The sequence below is a fragment of the Manis javanica genome, chromosome 17 (genome assembly GCF_040802235.1).
Source record: "Manis javanica isolate MJ-LG chromosome 17, MJ_LKY, whole genome shotgun sequence".
NCBI classification, from domain to species: Eukaryota; Metazoa; Chordata; class Mammalia; order Pholidota; family Manidae; genus Manis; species Manis javanica.
Window position 1 is genome coordinate 60664227 of NC_133172.1, and position 18478 is coordinate 60682704.

At 52.0% G+C, this 18478-nt stretch overlaps 1 protein-coding gene across 2 annotated transcripts in view; it reads left to right on the forward strand.

Annotated features, from left to right (window-relative positions):
* The window catches only part of ATP2C2 (ATPase secretory pathway Ca2+ transporting 2), a 66247-nt gene that overhangs the window by 36470 nt on the left and 11299 nt on the right, over positions 1–18478 (forward strand). For both annotated transcript variants that reach the window (XM_036993735.2, XM_036993736.2), the window contains 9 exons: positions 252–327; positions 4037–4103; positions 10257–10381; positions 10531–10628; positions 11492–11593; positions 12579–12668; positions 14932–15033; positions 16741–16897; positions 18218–18388. In XM_036993735.2, coding sequence (XP_036849630.2) covers positions 252–327; positions 4037–4103; positions 10257–10381; positions 10531–10628; positions 11492–11593; positions 12579–12668; positions 14932–15033; positions 16741–16897; positions 18218–18388 — 988 coding nt within the window. The remainder of the gene's footprint in view (positions 1–251; positions 328–4036; positions 4104–10256; positions 10382–10530; positions 10629–11491; positions 11594–12578; positions 12669–14931; positions 15034–16740; positions 16898–18217; positions 18389–18478) is intronic.

The window sequence follows — 18478 nt, forward strand, 5'->3', positions numbered from 1 at the left end:
ATGAGGATGACATGGTAAAGGTGAGTACACTTTTTTAAAGTTATTTTTATTTTAAACAGGTATTAAGTTTTTTGTCAGGGTATAACTTAACAATAACATGCACAGATCTTAAGTGTAGAGGTCAATGAGTCCCTATATATGTGTAACCCCTGTGTCATCATCCTTCAGCTCAAGATCTAAGAAAGCCAGGCAGACGCTGGGGGACGCTGCTGGGGTCTCGTCTAACAAGCCCATTGTCCTCATCCTTTCAGACGCCTAAAACTCCTCTGCAAAAAAGCATGGACAGGCTGGGCAAGCAGCTGACGCTGTTCTCGTTTGGCATAATTGGTGAGTAACGCGGTTTCTGTGCTGGGTCCTGGTGACAGAGGGAGCCGGCCTGAGCGGCCACAGTGGGTTCTGAAGTATCCTGCCATCCACCTGGGTGACGATGGATGGTTAGGACTGGACGCTCTGGCAGCAGCTACAAGTTTCTGTATTGGTCAGACCAAGCTAATGGCAGCAACAAGCAGCTCCCACACTGTGGTGGCTTAACATGGCCCAAGTTTATTTCTTGCTCACACCACAGTCCAGGATCACGTTCCTGGTCGAGTGGCTCTCCTGGGTAGCTCGCCTCCAAACACGGGCTCAGGGAGCCGGGCCCCCACCTCCTGCCGCTCGCCTGCTGTTGTTCTCCCTCCTCCGGGTCCCGGGAGGTGGGCCATCCTTCTCTCCGCCAGCAGGTAGGGGAACAGAGAACAGGGAGGCTTGGGGGAAAATATTAAGGCCTGGACCAAGGAGTCATCACTTTGCCGACTCTCAGTGGGCAGCGTGGAGCTGCATGGTCCACCTAACTGCAAAGGACACAGAGCTCTGTAGTCTCGTGGTGCACCCGGGCATATTTCTATGTGACTAAGCAGGCTGTGCTTCCCGGCCTTTGGCAACATACCGTATAGTATCAACATGATGCCACAGACCTAAATCCAAGGCTTAAGCCTGAACACCGCCATGAGGCTGGCCTGATGCCTCTACCTGCACCTTCCTGCTGTGTCCAGCTCTGGCTCCAGGTCTGTGTCCTTCATCCCCAGCCTTCCAGCCCAACCAGTGCCCCGCCCATCGTGGATTCTCAACAAACACTTGCTGAGTGAATGAATTGGTAAAAGAACAAACCAACAATCTACTACCTGTGGCACTGACAATGATGAGAGGAAATACGAGCAAGTCTGGCCCAAACTGCAGAGCCAGAGAAAGTTCCTGGGAGAAACAGCTGTTCCTCTGAGCAGCAGTTTTATGGTGCCTCTAGCTAAGCAGGTGCATAACTTCATTTAGTGATTGTTATATGACATGCTAGATGCTGTGTTAGGTCCTGGGGCCACCACAATGAATCAAACATAGCTTCTGCCCTTTAAAGGACCCAAGACAAATAGGGGAGGGACACCTAAACAAATATGAAATGTGAAACTAGCAGTTAATCTTGCATGGGAGAGTGGGGAAGGCTCCAAGGAGGAGGTGACATGAAGTTGGGTCTTGCAGGATGAGTAAGAGTTTGCCAAGGAAATATAGAGGGGATTGGGAATTCTGGGCAGAGGATAGGGTATATTCCAAAGGCATGAAGGATATCTCCCACTCCTTTATACCTCATAAGAGGTGGTAAATTTAGGAAATGTTTAAAAAGATGTGGTCCAAAGTCAGGGCTCTCAGCTCAGTCATGCCGGGGACAGATTTGCCTGCCCTTACCTTCTTGGCCACCCCTTGCCAACATTCCAGTGTCTAGTCTCCTTTCCAAATTTCAGCTTTGGATTTAGTGCTGAAAGTTGGCCAGACCACTAGATTCACTGTTTTGAAGTCATTTGTTGTTTCTCTCCTCTCTGCCCTATTTTTTCTTGGAGAAGTGATGGGAAATGGGTTTTATGTTAACTTGCCACCTCTGATCACAGCAAGTAGGGCCCTGTGCCCAGGCTTGGTGGCAAAGAGCGCTGTGATGGATCAGCGACGTCTGCCACGGACACAGGAGGCGAAAGGGACTGTGCATGGCCGTTCACTTGCCATCCTAGGGGTTGCACACTGATCAGGAATCCCTGGCAGCAGGGCCCCTGGCTTCCCAGAGGCCTTTTACACAAAGAGCAGGGATTGCGAACTGTGATTCCCGGGCCACATTACGTCTGCCTCCTGTTTTTGTACGGCCCACAAGCAAGAAATATTTTTTACATTTTCAAATGATCGAAAAAAATCTAAGGACAAATAATATTTCATAAGATGAAAGTTACATGAAATTCAAATTTCAGTGTTTATCATGTTTTATGGGAACACAGCCACGCCCATCCACATAACACGCCGTGGCTGCTTTCATGCTCACATGGCCAAGTTGAGCTGCAGCAGAGACCACGTGGCCCACAAAGCGGAAACTACTTACTGTCTGGCCTATTATAGAGAAAGTTTTGTGACGCCTGCTCTAGAGGATGGCACCTGCTGGAAGGAGACCACACTGTCACAGTGCCTCTTGCTCTATGTCAGTAGCTGCAAGGACAAACACCAAGTAAATGTGCCTTAAGGTCAGTGGTCAAATAGCGAGTATTGGCAGGCTTTTCCACAAGATGAAATTTGTTTAAAACAAAAGTTCCAAGTCAGAGGACCACCTGCATTGCCTTGGATAAGCCATTATTCCTCACGTTAATTAGAACTTAAATTGGTAGGGCTGTGGCCAGGCCCACCATACCTCTCAGACTTTTTCTTCGTAATAAATACTTGACAGACGGCTCTAGGAGAGTCAGGCAAGGAAGCGCTGGTGTGCTGGTAAATGCTGAACAGCCACCTTGCCAGGGGAAAGTCGAGTTTGCCAGTTTCTGTGGTGTAAATAACCCCAGCGTGGCCAACTTCAAACACCAGTGTAAGTTACTGCACCTGGACCTGGGAAGCAATACGCACAGCCGGCGCTGTGAGCCCCTGCGAGCGAGTGCCAGCATTCTGCAGGGAGTCCCCACGTGGGGCTGGGGCAGGCTCACTGCCCCTCACCTCCCCTTTCTGAGAGAGTCTCCCTTCCAATCTTTCACATGTGGGTTCATTTGGGTTCCAGCTGGTATTTCATTTGACTGCTGAACTCTGTTGCTAATCACAGAAGAAAGAAACCTAACAAATCGGGCCTTGCGACACCCCTACACACACACACCCGACTAGCCCCAGTGCAAAAACCTGCCCCCGCTTCTGTTCCCTGCAAAGCAGAACTGACGTTGGTTGGAAACTCCTCCACGGCCCGTCAGCCGGCAGCTCCACTCACCTTTCCACTTTCCTTCTTACATAGTCCACAGCAGTAACCGCTGGGCGCTCACTGTGGGCGAGGACTCGTGCTGAGCACCTCAAGTGGCTTGTCACATCTTAAATCCTCAAACAACTCCTGGAGGAAGACATGGCCATCACCCCCACTCAGCAGATGAGGACACTGAGGTGCACCCAGCGGCCCCAGTGCTCTTCCTGTCGCCAGGATGTCTCGTGCACTTTCACGCGTCCCAGCGGGACCCACACCGCTTCTCTGACTTGAGGGTCCATCTGTGCCACTGTCCATGTGTCCATGCGTAGCACAACGCCTGCTGTTTAGTAAACATTGGGTAAATGATGAAGAAGAAGATAGAAAAAGGAATATGTTTAATCATGAACACAGAAAGAGGAAATAATTTAAGAATCAGTAGCCCATCTGTCCATGATGGGAGCAGCTGTGAGGTGCTGTGTCGGACGCCTCCAGGGGAGGTACACGCAGCGCATGGGGGAGCTTTGGGGATAGGCCATACACGTTTGCAGACAGACCAAAATAAACGAGTTGGTTGTTCATTTTAACTTGAACGGCTTGATCATCTCCTGGAAAGTAAGACCTTTTCATAGGTATGGAAGTATCTTCCTTCAAAGAAGAAGGAAACTCATAGCAAGTACTTGAGATTATTCATCATTGCCCTATGTACATATTCCTGTAAACTCTTCGAGTTTGAAACACCTTTGAACGTCAGAGAATGTGTGTGGGGGGGTGGGGGGGGTGGGGGTGTAATTTTTTCTCCCTTCCTCTCTCCCCCAGGCCTGATCATGTTCATCGGCTGGCTGCAAGGGAAACAGCTCCTCAGCATGTTCACGATCGGGGTCAGGTAAGAGCCCTGTGCCAGCCCTCCCCCAGCGCTGGGAGCGAAGGTGGGGGGGGCTGCTGAGTGGGAATGCTGTGGGGAGGGTGCATCCTCCTCACCGGGAGCCGCCGTCTGCCGGTCACTCACTGCATGAGAGATACGGGTGCCCAGCCCGTGCTTACAAAGTGAATGAGCGCAGACCACTTGGAGGTCCCATTCCCACCACTCTTCGCGTGTAGGTCTGGCTCTTTCTGGCTGAGAGCGTGGACTCCAGAGCCAGGCTGCCTAGGTTTGAATTCTAGCTTTGCCGCTTGCTAGCTGTGTGACCTTGGGTGAGTTTCTGCACTTCCTGTGCCTCAGTGTCCTCCTCTGTAAAATGGGAGCAGTGATGAGCCCCTCCTAGGGTCGCAGTGAGGGTGAACTGAGTTGGTGCAGGCAGTGCCTGGCACAGCACAAGCCCACAGTATGCATTTATTCTTCATTGGTTTGGAACCTGCCCACCTCCACATGGTGATTCTAATATATAACAATCCCACCCCCAGGACCCTGTGGACGATACAGAGATGAGCCTGACTCAGTGCAGAGGCTAAAGTTGCTCAGCTTTTCCATGGCTGCTCACGAGGCAGAGTGCAGGGGATTGTCACTAACTGGGAATGTCCCAGTGGAAGGGGGGCCAGTAACCCTTTGGGACACAGAGACCCCAACACATGCTAAGCTCATGCCAAGCCCAGGTTTTCTGGAGGGTGACACCCCCGTGCTGTCCAGAGCTGCAGGATGGTTCAGGCGATCCATGCAGAATTATCTTAGTGATCGTGAGCAAAAACACATATACTGAGCATATCAAACCCACACTGCAAACAAATTTAGATGACCATCAGTGAATGAAACAACACGCAGTGGAATATTATGCAGCCATAAAAAGGAGTGGAGCCCTATATACACTACATGGATAACTCTAGAAACATGATGCTAAGGGAAAGAAACCAGGCACAACTGGCCACATGTTATATGAATTCATGTACATGAAATGCCCCAAATAGGCAAATCCACAGAGCCAGGAAATAGCTGGGTGGCTGTAGGGGCTGCAGGAAGGTGTGTGGAATAACTGTTGCAGGTGTGAGGCTTCTTTTGAGGGTGATGAAAATGCCCTGAAATTGATGGGGGTGATGATGGCACAGTTCTGAATATGCACTGAATTACATTCTCCAAAAGGGTGAATTTAATGGCATGTGCATTATATCTCAATAAAGAAAACAGAAGAGAATAGAGCAGACAACCAGGAATGCTGTTCTTACAAGCATCCTTGGGGCCTAATTTATATATAAAAGGTAAGCTGTTTGCAAACAACTGTGTTGTAAATGTCAGTTAAATAAATTACAGTGATGCAATTCACAGTGCCTTGGGCAGCCCACTGTACATTGGGACATGCAGGTTACGGGGTGCTGCTTCCCCAGTGTGGGCAAGACAGCCCTTCTTTAAGGGTTAGGGTGTCCATGTCTTTGGTACACAGTCAAACTTGTCTGTATATAAATGAATGAATGTACACAGTTACCAGGCAGTTAGCAAGAGAATCAATTCAAATGAAGGTTTTTAAAATTCCAAATGCCTATTTTTCAGTCACATTGCACTATGTGTATCAACTGAGGGGCAGGTCAGCAAAGCCAGCCTGTGGGCAGGTGTCTGTCCTATTACACACGTGTTCAGTAATTACTTTTTTAATGAGTGGAAACTGGGAAAGTGTTTTAGACACTTCACCATTCCTTAACAAACACTATCTCATTAACACCAAATCCTGGGGCCATGAAAAAAAAAAAAACTTAAGGTAAAAAAGAAGAGTTGGTTTAGAATATTATGCAGTCAGAAATCAGAAGGAACACACATGTGAAAGAAAAACAAAAGCGAAACACAAATGGTAGATACTTGGAAAACCCCAACTCAGATTAAATCTGAGTCAAAAAATAAAGTCCATCCCTCCCTTAAAAAAAAAATCCTCTAATGAGACCAGATGTTCAAACAACATTGGAATATCTTAAAAAGACAGCTTTCAGTATAAAGAAAAGCTTCACTAACAGTTAGTTGTCCTTAGGTTTTTGCTTTAAATAATGTACAAATAAGTGGATTCATACCAGGGTTTGGGCTTTCTCCCCCCAACTCTTTGGAACCATGAAAATAAGGTCACTGTGCCACACAGATGGGCCTGCTGGAGTCCAGGCCTTTTTCCCCAAAACATGCCAGTGTTAAGTGGTGGTGAGTCACATTTTGCTAGTGGCTGTGAGAAAGGGCTTGCTAAACTCTAGATAACGGAGCAGAGGCTAAATGTACAAGGTCATGACCTCAAGTCAATTGGGGTTTCCTAACTTTATGACCTGACCTAGGGGCCATGAAGCATGTGAAAGAAAATGGAACCATCTTACAGAACTTTCCACATTCAATCACTCTTCTGCGCTCATGTCTGTTCTATTTTCCACATGGTCTAAGTGCGTTACCTGTACAGAATCCCTCAGGCTCGGCGTGCTGTGCAGGAGACCAAGGTGTGGGCAGCTCCCTCCGGAGGCTCTAGGGGAGAGTCTGCTCTGTGCCCTTCTCATAGCTCCTGGCATGGCTGGCGATCCTTGGCATTCCTTGGTTCATGAGCATCCCTCCCATCTCTGCCTCTATGGCCACATGGACTTCATCCCTGCTTGTTTCTTCTTCTTGTAAGACACCAATCATACTGGACTTAGGGGGATACCCTACAGACTCAACTGGTCACATCTGCAAAGACCCCATTTCCAAATAAGGCCACATTCATGGGTGCTGGGGATCAGGACTTCCAACATGTATTTTTTGGGGGTCACAGTTCCCCCTACTACTGGGCAGGGGCTACTGAGTTCAGCGGAGGAGAAAGAGTAGAGAGATGCATCCCGGGAAGTAGGAGCTGGGAGTGGGAGGGGTGCCAACATGGATGCTGATGCTGCCAGGGTTTTGACGTGGTGGAGAAAGAGCTTGGAGAGTCAGTCCTAGAATCTTGGGGAAATTGCAGGGAGCCTAACCAGGGGCCTGTGATGCTGTGACAAGGAGGGGAGCTCACGTGGGGCTCATAACCTTGGTTCATCACTGCTCGGCTGCAGATAGGTCTGCATATCCCAGGCTGGGAAGCTGGGGTTCAGGCTAACACGCTGGCCCACGGTTACAGAGTCAAGGGGTGGAGAGACAGACGTCAAACCCACCACATTCTGCCCTGAGGCCCACTTCCCTGTCAGTGCCCCGAGGCAGCGTAGGACCGTCTCCACATGCCACCACTCCCCTCTCTCCACCCTCGGCAGCCTTCAGCCGTCGGTTGCTTTGCCCTGCAGATACCTGCGCAGCCCCTGCTGGCTCTCGGTGCGGTGCGTATCATGCAGGGGAGCCTGCAGGCTGGCAGGGGGAGAAGAGGGGGAAGCAAACGTAAACAACTCAAGTGAGGTTAATAAGACAATCACACCGCACAGTCAGTGCCCCAAAGGAAACATTTGCTGAGAGAAAGATTAAAAGGGAGGTAGGAAGGGATATGCCCTGAAAAAGTGGCCGGGAAGGTTTCTCCGAGGAGCTGAAGCTGGAGAGATGAGCAGCAGCCTGCTGCGGGGAGGGCAGGAAGCGCGTTCAGGCATGGCGGGGAGGTGGCATGTCTGAGGGGCACCAGGAGGAGACTGTGCCTGGGCTCCGTGCGCAGAAGGCGGTGGTGAGTCAGTCAGTCAGGGGACAGACCACAGAGAGGCTAGGGGCCCTTTTCTCTCCCATTCTAATCATGTCCTCAGAATTCCTCTCAACATGGCATGCCAGGCCATTTCTACTATTCTTTTGGAGCAGAGAGATGGACAGTGTTGGCCATTCTTGACCCAGAGACTGAAGGCGACAGCAGGTGTGAGCCAGCTGGTCACAGATGAGGGGCAGGCAGCGGCGGGGTGGGCAGCCGGCTTCGCTGTGGGATGTAGTTGGCGTGGGAGCTCGAGGTGAGGGCCGGCTCCCTGGAAGGATGGGTCTGGGTTGCTGGCGGTCTGGGGCTTCAGCATAAGAACATGAGGGTCCCTGCTCACCCCTAGCTGGTGCCCCAACTTGGTGGTCTGGGCAGGGCCTGGGGCTTGTGCTTCTAACAAGCTCCTGGGGTCACTCCCTGGGCTCCCCGCTCTGAGCAGGGAGGCTGTGACTAGAAACCACCCCAGTCGGGGCTCCGGCAAGGGGCAGGGCCACGGAAGAAGGCTGAGCCCTGGGAAAGAGTGCTGGGGGGACAGCACTCAGGGGCTGCGATGCATAAGAACTTCCCGATGTGTTCCACTCCCACCTTACAAACCATGCAAAGTTCTGTGAGCCAAAGAGACTATTAAATATTTCCAAGTAAATAAAAGTAAAGGCTCCCTTGAGCATCCCTGACCTCCCTCCTCCCCAGGGCTATTCATCAGTCATTCCTGATCCCTTATCTCGGCCTGCCCTTTCTCCTTGGTCGCCCCACGGGACCCTGGCAGCGCCTGCAATTGAGAGAAACTTTACCTGTTCATTTCACTCGTGACTTTTAAAGGATGAGGGTTTTCCGTTTTTAAGCAGAATTAAAGCCGCTGGAAACCACTGGATCAGAAGGTAGAAATGGTAGGCTAACGGGTGAGAAAGAGATTCTCTGAAATAAATAAAATGAGAATTGTCCTTTTAAAAACTCTATCCTGATGCCCTCTGCCTTGAGTGACATTCAAGATAACCAAAGGTGTACCTGCTTTTCCTGCTCCATTCTAATCTATATCAGTTTGTGGATTAATTTTTGCATTATGATGAAAGAATCCAGAGAGTGTAAAAACGCCCTTCCGAGTCCATACAGGAGAAAGTCCCCAGCCTAACCCTCTGCAAATGTTTGCTTAGGTAGTCTTGTCACTTGGCGCCATAAAACCGGGAAAGCCAGCTTGCTGTCTCCATAGAAACCAGGCACAATCCCTTGACCAAATTCAGTAATCTTGGTTTATATGACTTGTCCTGAATGCTCCATTGTCTTAGGGGGAAAGGCCACCTTCCATGTACCGTATTTCTTTGATTCTAAGATGCACATTATTTTTTACATTTTCACTTCTCTGAGAGTAGACTGTTTCTTAAACGTGATGCGGTAATAAAGCCTCATGACGTGGGTCTGTTGGTGGTCTCCCTTAACGGCACGCAGTGAATGGTGCCTTTCACAGTCGCAGTGTCTTAGATCGCATGAAATGTGATAGCATGTGTGACTTGGGTTGACCAGTCATCCTCAGCCAGGCTTTCTGATTACAAACCACCCCGTGTCGAGCGCCCGCTACGTGATAGGCCAGTGCAGTCCAGACCCTTGCTGTTTATCCACTCATTCCTATTTGTTCATTCAGAAAATATTTGCCAAGTGCCTGCACCGCCCTGGTGGACGTCCTGGTGTGAAGGGGGAGCCTCGGTGTGGGGTGTGGCATTGTCTCACGGCACAGCTCTGCACAAAAGCACCATGTCCACCACTCCAGTCTGCACCCAACTCTTAAGCTTCCCCCATTGGCCCAAGGTCAATGGGAAGCCCTAAACCAGCCCTTCGTTTCATCCAGGCCTGCTCAGGAGTGTGGCACAGGGAGCCAGTTACCCCTGATGTTCTGGATCCGGAATTGAGACAGAAAGAGTCCTTTCTCTGCATCCTATCACACGCTGATATATGCCTGCAGGAAGACGGTCCCAGTGCCAATTCAGATTCCCCAGAGAGAAGCCCATTGGTTCAGCCTGAGTCACATGTTCTCCTCTGCACCAATCAGCCGTGCTTTTTCAAGGGACCCCAGGGAGGTCCCTCTGAAACAAAAAATTTTACTTCCTACTTATTGCCTGATTCTGGAAATTCTGTTCACAGGGCCCAAAGGCTTCTCTCTCTAATAAATGAAAGCAATTTCAATACATAATGTACTTAAAGAGACAAAACAACTGACAGACTAATTCACACTAAAGTGTGGGTGTCTGGTAGGTCCCTTCCCAAGAATAGGAATCTGCAGGGAAAGAGCTCAGAGCAGTGTCTGCTGAAGGAGACAGACACCTTGTGAGGTTGGGAGTGGAGACTAGAACTGGGGACACTGGGAGCACCAGAGGCAAGCTTCACTAGGTAAAAACGCTGCTGAGCCCAGCTGGGATCCCTCTCGCCGTTCAGTGGGTGTTAAAGGTGACCCATCTGGCCCTTTGCTCCAGCCTGGCGGTGGCTGCCATTCCAGAGGGTCTGCCCATTGTCGTCATGGTTACGCTGGTCCTGGGAGTGCTGCGGATGGCCAAGAAGCGGGTCATTGTGAAGAAGTTACCGATCGTGGAGACTCTAGGTGAGGGACTCTGGCCGGTTGGATTCTCATAAACTGGATGGGATGGGATGTTCGGGCACCCGCATGACTCAGCCGGGGTACATCAAAAGCCTGAGAGTTGGTGGTGCCAATTTCTCTTTCTGATAAACTCTGGTGTTTCCTTGGGCCAGGTTGCTGCAATGTCATCTGTTCTGATAAGACGGGGACTCTGACTGCTAATGAAATGACTGTCACCCACCTTGTAACATCTGATGGATTCCATGCCGAGGTGGGTCCGTGTGCATTCACAAGGTTCAAGGCAAAGGTGTGCCCTGCCAGACGCTGTCCATCCTAGAGAAAGCACACGGAGTCTTCCGGAAAGCAATACAGAAGAGACAGATATGGGTATTAAATGGCTTCCTTGCTACAAATAGCAGTGAAGAGCATGAATGATGCAAAGTAGCCACTTTTATTTTTTTAACTGTACCTTTTAATAGTAACACATCACAAAATTTAGAAGCTAGAAAACAGTTATCCGTAGATTCCCATAACTAACCATGATCGGTCCATCTGTGTTTTTCAGCTGCTCTCCTGTGCGTCTGGCACAGTTGTAAGGTCCCTGAATGTGGGAGTTTACATCGTGCTATTTTTTTCACAAAACTTTCCAGACCAAGGAGTCAGCAATGACAGCTCAAGGGCCAGCCGCAATTTTTCTAAATAATGTTTCGTCAGCCACTCGCCTTTGCTTACAGGGCATTGACGGTTCCTGTCCCGCCACAGCCTCAGAGTTGAGGCATCACGCTTACAGATTTCATGGGCTGCAAAGGCTAAAACATTTGCTGTCTGGCTCTGTAAGATGCTTGCTCACCTCTGTTCTGGAACATAAGCACCCTGCCAGGCTATTACTTCATTCTCCTAACATAATCTTTCCTGGCTGCTTACCAGCTAAGTAAGCCTACTGCAACTTACTGAAGCACTCAGCGAGGTGCTCTGATTAATACATCATCGTGCATGGAACGTCTTCGTGCTCAAAGACTTGTTCTTGGGTAGGATTGTGTCCTTGGGACGGATCCCCAGACAAGAGATTATGGGTCAGCCGGGAGAGTATATTTTTGACACATAGGGACAGCTTTGTGTGGATTTGCCCTGCAGGTCAGCGGTGTTGGATACAACGGCAAAGGGGCCGTCTGTCTTTTACCCTCGAAGGAAGTCATTAAGGAGTTTTCCAACATCTCAGTGGGGAAATTAGTGGAGGTAAGTGTCCAACGGGCCGCCATGGAAATGTGCGTTTAAAATGGAGCTGATGGGGCTTCTCTCTGGGAAGAGCAACAACCGTTGGATCAACTGGCTCTCAGGGGCAGCTGGGCCACCCCCCAGGGATCAGCCTGTCCCAGTGGCCCAGAAACAGATGGAAACGTGGAGGTGAGAGAAGAGCTAGAGCGCCCCATGCTCCTCCTGCCTGCTGGAGGGCTTGGAGTCGCCTGCACAGAGAAGGTGCTCAATGAATGTCGGAAAACCAGCGCACGGTAAATGCCGCCCTATCGCGGTTGCTGATGGAGTAACGCTGCTCATCCTGTCACAGGCTCCCCATCCTCCTCACCTGGTGGAGGCCCCAGCAGGTCTGAACCCTCGTCTTCCATGTTTACTGAGCCTGTGAAGGTCCCAGCTCCATGGTGGCCCCGGGTTATCAGGGCACCCCTGCACGCCAGTCCTAGGACCTTGGCTGTGCAGATTAAGGAGTGGGCTCAGAGAGGGGTCAGGAGTGCCTGAGGCCATCCAGCCAGTGAGGGCGCCAGCTGGGATTCACCCCCATACTCTTCCTGTGTTTGTTTCTGTTCTTCTAATCATTGTTTTAAACTGAGGTATGTTATGTGCCATGGAAGTCCCCCTTTTAAAGTATACACTTCAGTGCATTTTCGACAGTCACAAAGTGCAGCCATCACAACATCTAACTCCAGGACACTCTGTCACCCGTAATTGTGGGCGGTCACCCGTCACCCCACACCTGTGTCCACCAGCCCACCTGCCGTCCCAAGCCACCTTCCGACGGTGTTAGCCATCAAATATTTGCTGTGTTTGTTCTGAGGAGCAGGGATTCTGATGTACTGCAAGAGGAAATCTTGTCCCCGACCCCAGCCCCCAAAACGGGCCAAGCCTTCGGTGTCTGCCTTGCGCATTGCCTGAGCGAGCCCAGGCCCCCGTGGGCTTTTAACCAGACATTTGGGAACCCTCCTTCCAGGCAGGCTGCGTGGCCAACAACACCATTATCAGGAAGAACGCCGTGCTGGGACAGCCCACGGAAGGCGCCCTGGTCGCCCTGGCAATGAAGGTAGGCATGGCCGCCGGGCCAGCGGGCGGCCTCCACTCGGAGCCCGGCTGGTAGCAGACTGCAGCCCCCGTCTGAGTGGCTGGGGGGCGAGGAGGTCAGTGACGGTGGGAGAAAGTGGCCCAGACCTCCTCAGGCCGTCTGCCGGCTGGAGGAAGCAGTGGGGCTCTGAGGGGCTGTGTGGCTCCAGGACATTCTGCAGGTCTCACCCCTGCCTGGGACCCCCTAAGAATCCCCTCTGCCCCCCCATGGCTCAGACCCCGTGGAGGTATCAGGGAGACAGAGGAACAAGACCCACCTAGGGGCCCCCACCCAGGCCTGCTCTCACCGAGGCCCTGCCCAGGGTCTGCCTCCTTTTTGAGCTTCCCCTTGATTCTGGCTCAACCATTAGACTGTGAGCTCTGTGCCCAAGAATTGCCCCCTCTGGTGGTGCCAGGACCAGAGCAAGGCCCACGAGTGTGGGAGGGATGGGTGGATGGCCGGCTCCACTTTGTGCACAGGGACAGATAACAGGAGGGGTCTGCTCAGACTCCCCATCAAGGCAAAATTGCACTGCCTGTCTGCGGCCACCCTCTGCCCACTCCCAGCCATGCCCAGCTCCGCAGGCCGCCTCCCGGCCATGAGCCTCCACCTGCCCATCCTCTCACAGCCAACTGGGATTTCCTCTTCAAGTTCACTTCAGTCTCCAAGCTCACACAGACGGCTGGCTTCAGGTGTCCCACTGTCCCGCCTCCTTCTGTCTACCTGTCCCTCTCCAGGCCCCCGTGTCTGCCTTCTGCCCTTGGCCTGTGAGGCTCCAGAGGACAGTTCTGGGCAGGCCGCAAATGGGGAGAGGGGGCCTCTTTGGTCAGCCCACGGGCAGGTGCGCAAGGTTTTGTATTCTTCTCCACATGGAGACAAAGTCTCTGGAGAATGTCAGCAAGACCAAACGGAAGCAATGTCCCTTTAAAACAGAGCAGAGCCAGCCTCACGTCACTGCAGGAGCAAACCCGTGCAAGGTCCCCCACCCTGCTTCCACTGCTGGCAGCATGCAGCCTGTCCGGAACAGGCTTTCCAGAACCCCCCTTCCCTTTACATATCATGAATTAATTCTTTCGTTGGCCTAAACTGTTGAGGGGGCCTGGTTTGGGATTTCAGACTATTCCTTTTAGAATAAAATAGGTAATGATTGACATATATTAAGTGCTTCCATGTGCCTACACGGAGCTGAGCCCTGCGCTTACTACCTCCCGTCCAGCACCCGAGGGCTCGGGCCCAAGCTTCCTACCTTTTCTCCATCACTGCTTCCTCCCTGGTTTCTTAGTGCACCGCCATGCAGTTCCATAACCTCGGTGGTTAGAAAACCAGAAATACATTCGCTCACAGTTCTGGAGGCCACAAGTCCAAAGGCAAGGTGTGAGCCCGGCCATCCCCTCTGCTCTGGCTGGCACACCAGGCCTTCCCTGGTTTGGGGACACGCCGCTCTGACCTCAGCCTCCAAGGACACCAGTCACATGGGATTAGGACCCATGCCAATGACCTCATCTCAACTTCCTTATATCTCCAAAGAACCTATTTCCAAATAAGGTCATATTCACGGGTACCAGTGGGGTCGGAAGGGTTAGGACTTCAACACATCTTTCAGAGGGGTGCAACGCAACCCATAACACCCTCCTAAGGAGCCTTTTGTCTTCATTACTCTCCCTATGAGATTTAATGTCACAGATACGCTGTGTATATATGTGTTGTATTCGTATCTGTGCTTTACGCAGAAAAGGAGGTTTCTTTTTCCCACCCTCTAAGAACCTATTTTCACCCCTTGCAGGACAGTGGGACACACAGGTTAGGACTGGTTTATAGTTGGGGAAACTGAGGCTCGGAGATGGCAAGTACCTGGCCTGAAACCTGTCAGTGAATGTCGGGCCTGGCAAGGATCCCAGCTGTACCAACAGGCCGTCCACTAAGCCAGGGGCTCCTTTCTGGGAAATTGCTGCATCTTCAGGTCTGAAACATTCCTCCTGGCAGAAACCCCGCAGGCGATTGTTACTAAACAGGTTTCAGCAAGAAGCTGTTGCAAAGACCATCTGGTTCTGCCCCTGGAACAACAGAAGGGCCATTTTTTTCCCAGTGGGAGTTTGGAAAGCATGGGGCCTTCCTCTGTGAGCTAAATGCTTGGCTTCCTGTCTGCCAGAGAGGGTTTGAGTATTCAATAATTTAAATGGGCTGAGCTTTGCATTGAGATTGGTTTAGGATGACTCACTGAAAGTATCTTGTTCTGTTATCCTAGATGGGCTTAAGCAATATTAAAGATTCATACGTGAGAAGAAAAGAGATTCCATTCAGTTCGGAGCAGAAGTGGATGGCGGTAAAATGCAGCCCCAAGAGCGAGGTGCGTGTGCTTCTCTGCCCCTTCCCGCGCCTCCTGCCAACCGAAAGCAAGATGCAGGCTCAGCTTAGCGTTTAGCTCCTTCTGTGAGGTTCCAAAAACGTGAAAATACAGCGGATAGCGATCAAACCTTTGGCTATCTGCGGCTCTCTTCTTAGAACTTTATCTGAAACAGCGCTTCTCAAAAGTTGAGGTCCCTGGGCCAGCAGGCATCAATCAGCAATACTGGGGGATTGATAGAAATGCAGATTCCCCAGCTCCACCCTAGAACTCCTGAATCAGAAACTCCAGAGGTGGGAGCCAGGACTCTGTGTGCTGGGGGTTTTACTGGTGTGCGCCCGAGCGTGAGACTCCCTGGCCTGGGATGTAGTTAGTGAGTAATTACTACTGGAGCAACTCCGTGTCCCTGCGGGTGCCATGGACCCCCCGATGCTACCTTGGGAGTCCCGAAGGGGGTCTAGGAGGCTCATCCCAGCATCCACCACAAACGGTGTGAGCAGTGAGCTCACACATACACACATGGACACACACGTGTGTGCACCTTGTAAGTAACTGGAGGAATAGATAACCAAATATCAGCGGCTTTCCCTGGGTGGGGATCACAGCTGACTCCCTTCCTTCCCTCTCTCTGTCTCTTTCTTTCTTTCTTTTAAAATTTTCTGTAGCTTTTCAGATTTTCTACAATGAAGACCTTTTTTTAAAAAAAAAAAGTCTTTTATTGCCTTCCACCTTTTCCTGCAACCCTTTGCTTCTTCCCCACTCCTCCTTTGCAGATGCCCATGCAAAGGCGCATCTGTGGTCTCTCATTCTGGGAGGGGGTGGCATGGCCAGCTCATTCCAGGACTTTGTTGCAAGTGGATGGGTGTATGAATTTTTTATGCTTAAAAAGGGTTATAGATTTTTTTTAATGTTCTAATACCTTCGACTCATTTTTTTACTACCCAAAGGCAATGATAATATATTATTATGGAAATGTGATGTAAAAAAATGGAAGCTCCTTATAGCTCCATCTCTTTTCCCTTCTGACACCCACCTACCCAAGGTAACCTTAGCAGTCTGGGCCAGAGTATTCCAAGTTTTAAATGTGCACAGCAAGACATGGGGTGGTAGTTTCATAACAAGGTCATGCTTTATATAGTGTTTGTAATTGGCATTTTTCTCTTAAAATGATGTCTTACACATCTTTCCATGTCAGTTCATACAAGCTCATTCCCTGCCCACTGTGAGCTGGTAGGTGCCATGTGGATGCTGGGGATACAGCTGACATGGCACCTGCTATGTGGGGCTTACAGTCTAGGGGAGGCAGAGCTTAACAGACACAGGAAACAGTCAGCTGCTCCTTTGGGTGCATTCTTAGCAGCCAAGTGCAGAGGCAGACGAAATAGAGATGGTACCCAGCCTCGGGAGGCCCCGATCTAACTGAACTAGACATCTGGCAATCGTGCACCTGAAGGCACTCACTGCCCCAGAGGCTCTGAGCGATGCTGTTCGCACGAGGATGGGGAGCGGGGGGCGTTCGGGTCAGGATCGGCCTCCTTCCTTTCTGGGCTCCATGGGGGTCCACTGTGTGGATGTCCTGTGGCTTATCTGACCTGCCCTATACTGTGAACATCCAGAGTAAAGAACCCCGATGTGGGTGTGGATGAGGCGACGGTCCCCACGAGCCGGGGCAGCCATGACAGTGGGGTTTTCCCTTTTGTCCCTTCCAAGGAACGGGAAGACATTTACTTCATGAAGGGGGCCTTTGAGGAAGTGATCCGTTACTGCACCATGTACAACAACGGTGGCATCCCCCTGCCACTGACGCCCCAGCAGAGGTCCCTCTGCCAGCAGGAGGAGAAGAAGATGGGGTCGCTCGGCCTGCGGGGTCAGTGCTGGCGTCCCGGCCCTGAGCCTGAAATTCGTGTGTGACCCTGACTTTTCAAGCGTGTTAATGCAGGGCCCTTATGAATAAGGTGACCAATCAGAATGGCAGGCAGGTGGTGGTAATGGAAGTAAAGCAAGCACGGGACTGTACGGTCAGATGGAAGACAGGGAGCCCCATCCCAGCCCCTGGATGACACCCGTGAGTCCAGATGTGGTTCGTGTGCGTGAGGAGGAGGAGGAACCCGCCCCGCCCCACCCCCGGCCCCGGGCTCCCTAGGCAGGAGAACGACACACGCCAGGATCGTCGATTTTCTGGCTTGGTCTTCCCGCTCACCTTGCTGTCAGGAAAACCCAGCGCCCTTCTAGATCAAGGCAGACATTTCGTTCCTGGGCCATTTCCAACTTTCTGCACCAGGGCCGATGCTTTCCCTGCCGAGCTGAACATTACAACCCAAGCTTCCCAGAGCGTCATTTGTCAACCTGTCCGTTTTCAGAGAGCGTGTTTCAAGCCCCCCGGAACACTTGTGTTCCCCTGGGACAATGAGAAGGGGTGGGCTTCCCATACTGGTCTCAGTTGCCTCGGTTTTCCCCTTCCGGGAGCAGGAATTATACCTCGTGCTTAGGGGTGCACGGGGTGCGGACACGGCCGCTGGCCGAGACACAGCCGAGCCCCCCGGGGTGGGAGGGCGGCTGTGGGACCAGGAGGACGGCGCCCTGCTAGAGGCAGTGTGGGACTGAGCAGGGGTGCGGCTGGGGCCTCCCCTCCGCCGACCCTCTGAATCGGGCAGGTGACAAGGTAAGGCCAGTCCACCCGCTCTCAGCACTCATGCCCAGGAGCCTCCATGCCACTGAGAGTCAAGGCCAGGGAAGCCAGCAGAGGCACCCCTCCCCAGCTTACCCCCACCCTGCCCCTGCCCCCACTGGGGTTGCCCCGGAAATGTGTCCTTACCTGTTGCTGTGAAGGGCGGCACCATGAGGGCAGAGCCAACGGGAGGCAAGGACTGTCACAAACGGCCCACCCATGCCATCCCCCAGCCTCTCTTGTGTGGCAGGCTTGGGCCTTCATGCCGCCCTGGACGAGGGCCTTACCCTCCGCGGGGCACATGGTCCCTAGTGTGGCTCCCTGGTGGACAGGCCACCTGGAGCTGCTGCCCTCACGGGCCTGACGACGGGGAGGAGCTCTGCCTCGGCTCTGCGGGCTGGGAACCGGCTGCCCAAGCCCCTCGCAGGCAGAGAGGGCTTGGGACCTGGGCCAGGGCTGCCAGGACGGACAGCGGTCCCCTCGGCCCCTTTAACCTCCCGTGCTTGGCTCTCTCCTCAGTGCTGGCCCTGGCCTCTGGCTCAGAGCTGGGCTGTCTGACGTTTCTGGGTCTGGTTGGGATCATCGATCCTCCGAGGGCTGGCGTGAAGGAAGCGGTGCAGGTCCTGTCTGAATCGGGCGTGTCTGTCAAAATGATAACGGGAGATGCTCTGGAGACCGCCGTGGCCATAGGTGACTAGGGGAGTGGGCAGGGAAGGGTCTCCCATCCTTTGTGGAGGTGTCCCCACCCCTGGTGAACCTCCGACAGACTTGGTCAAGAGT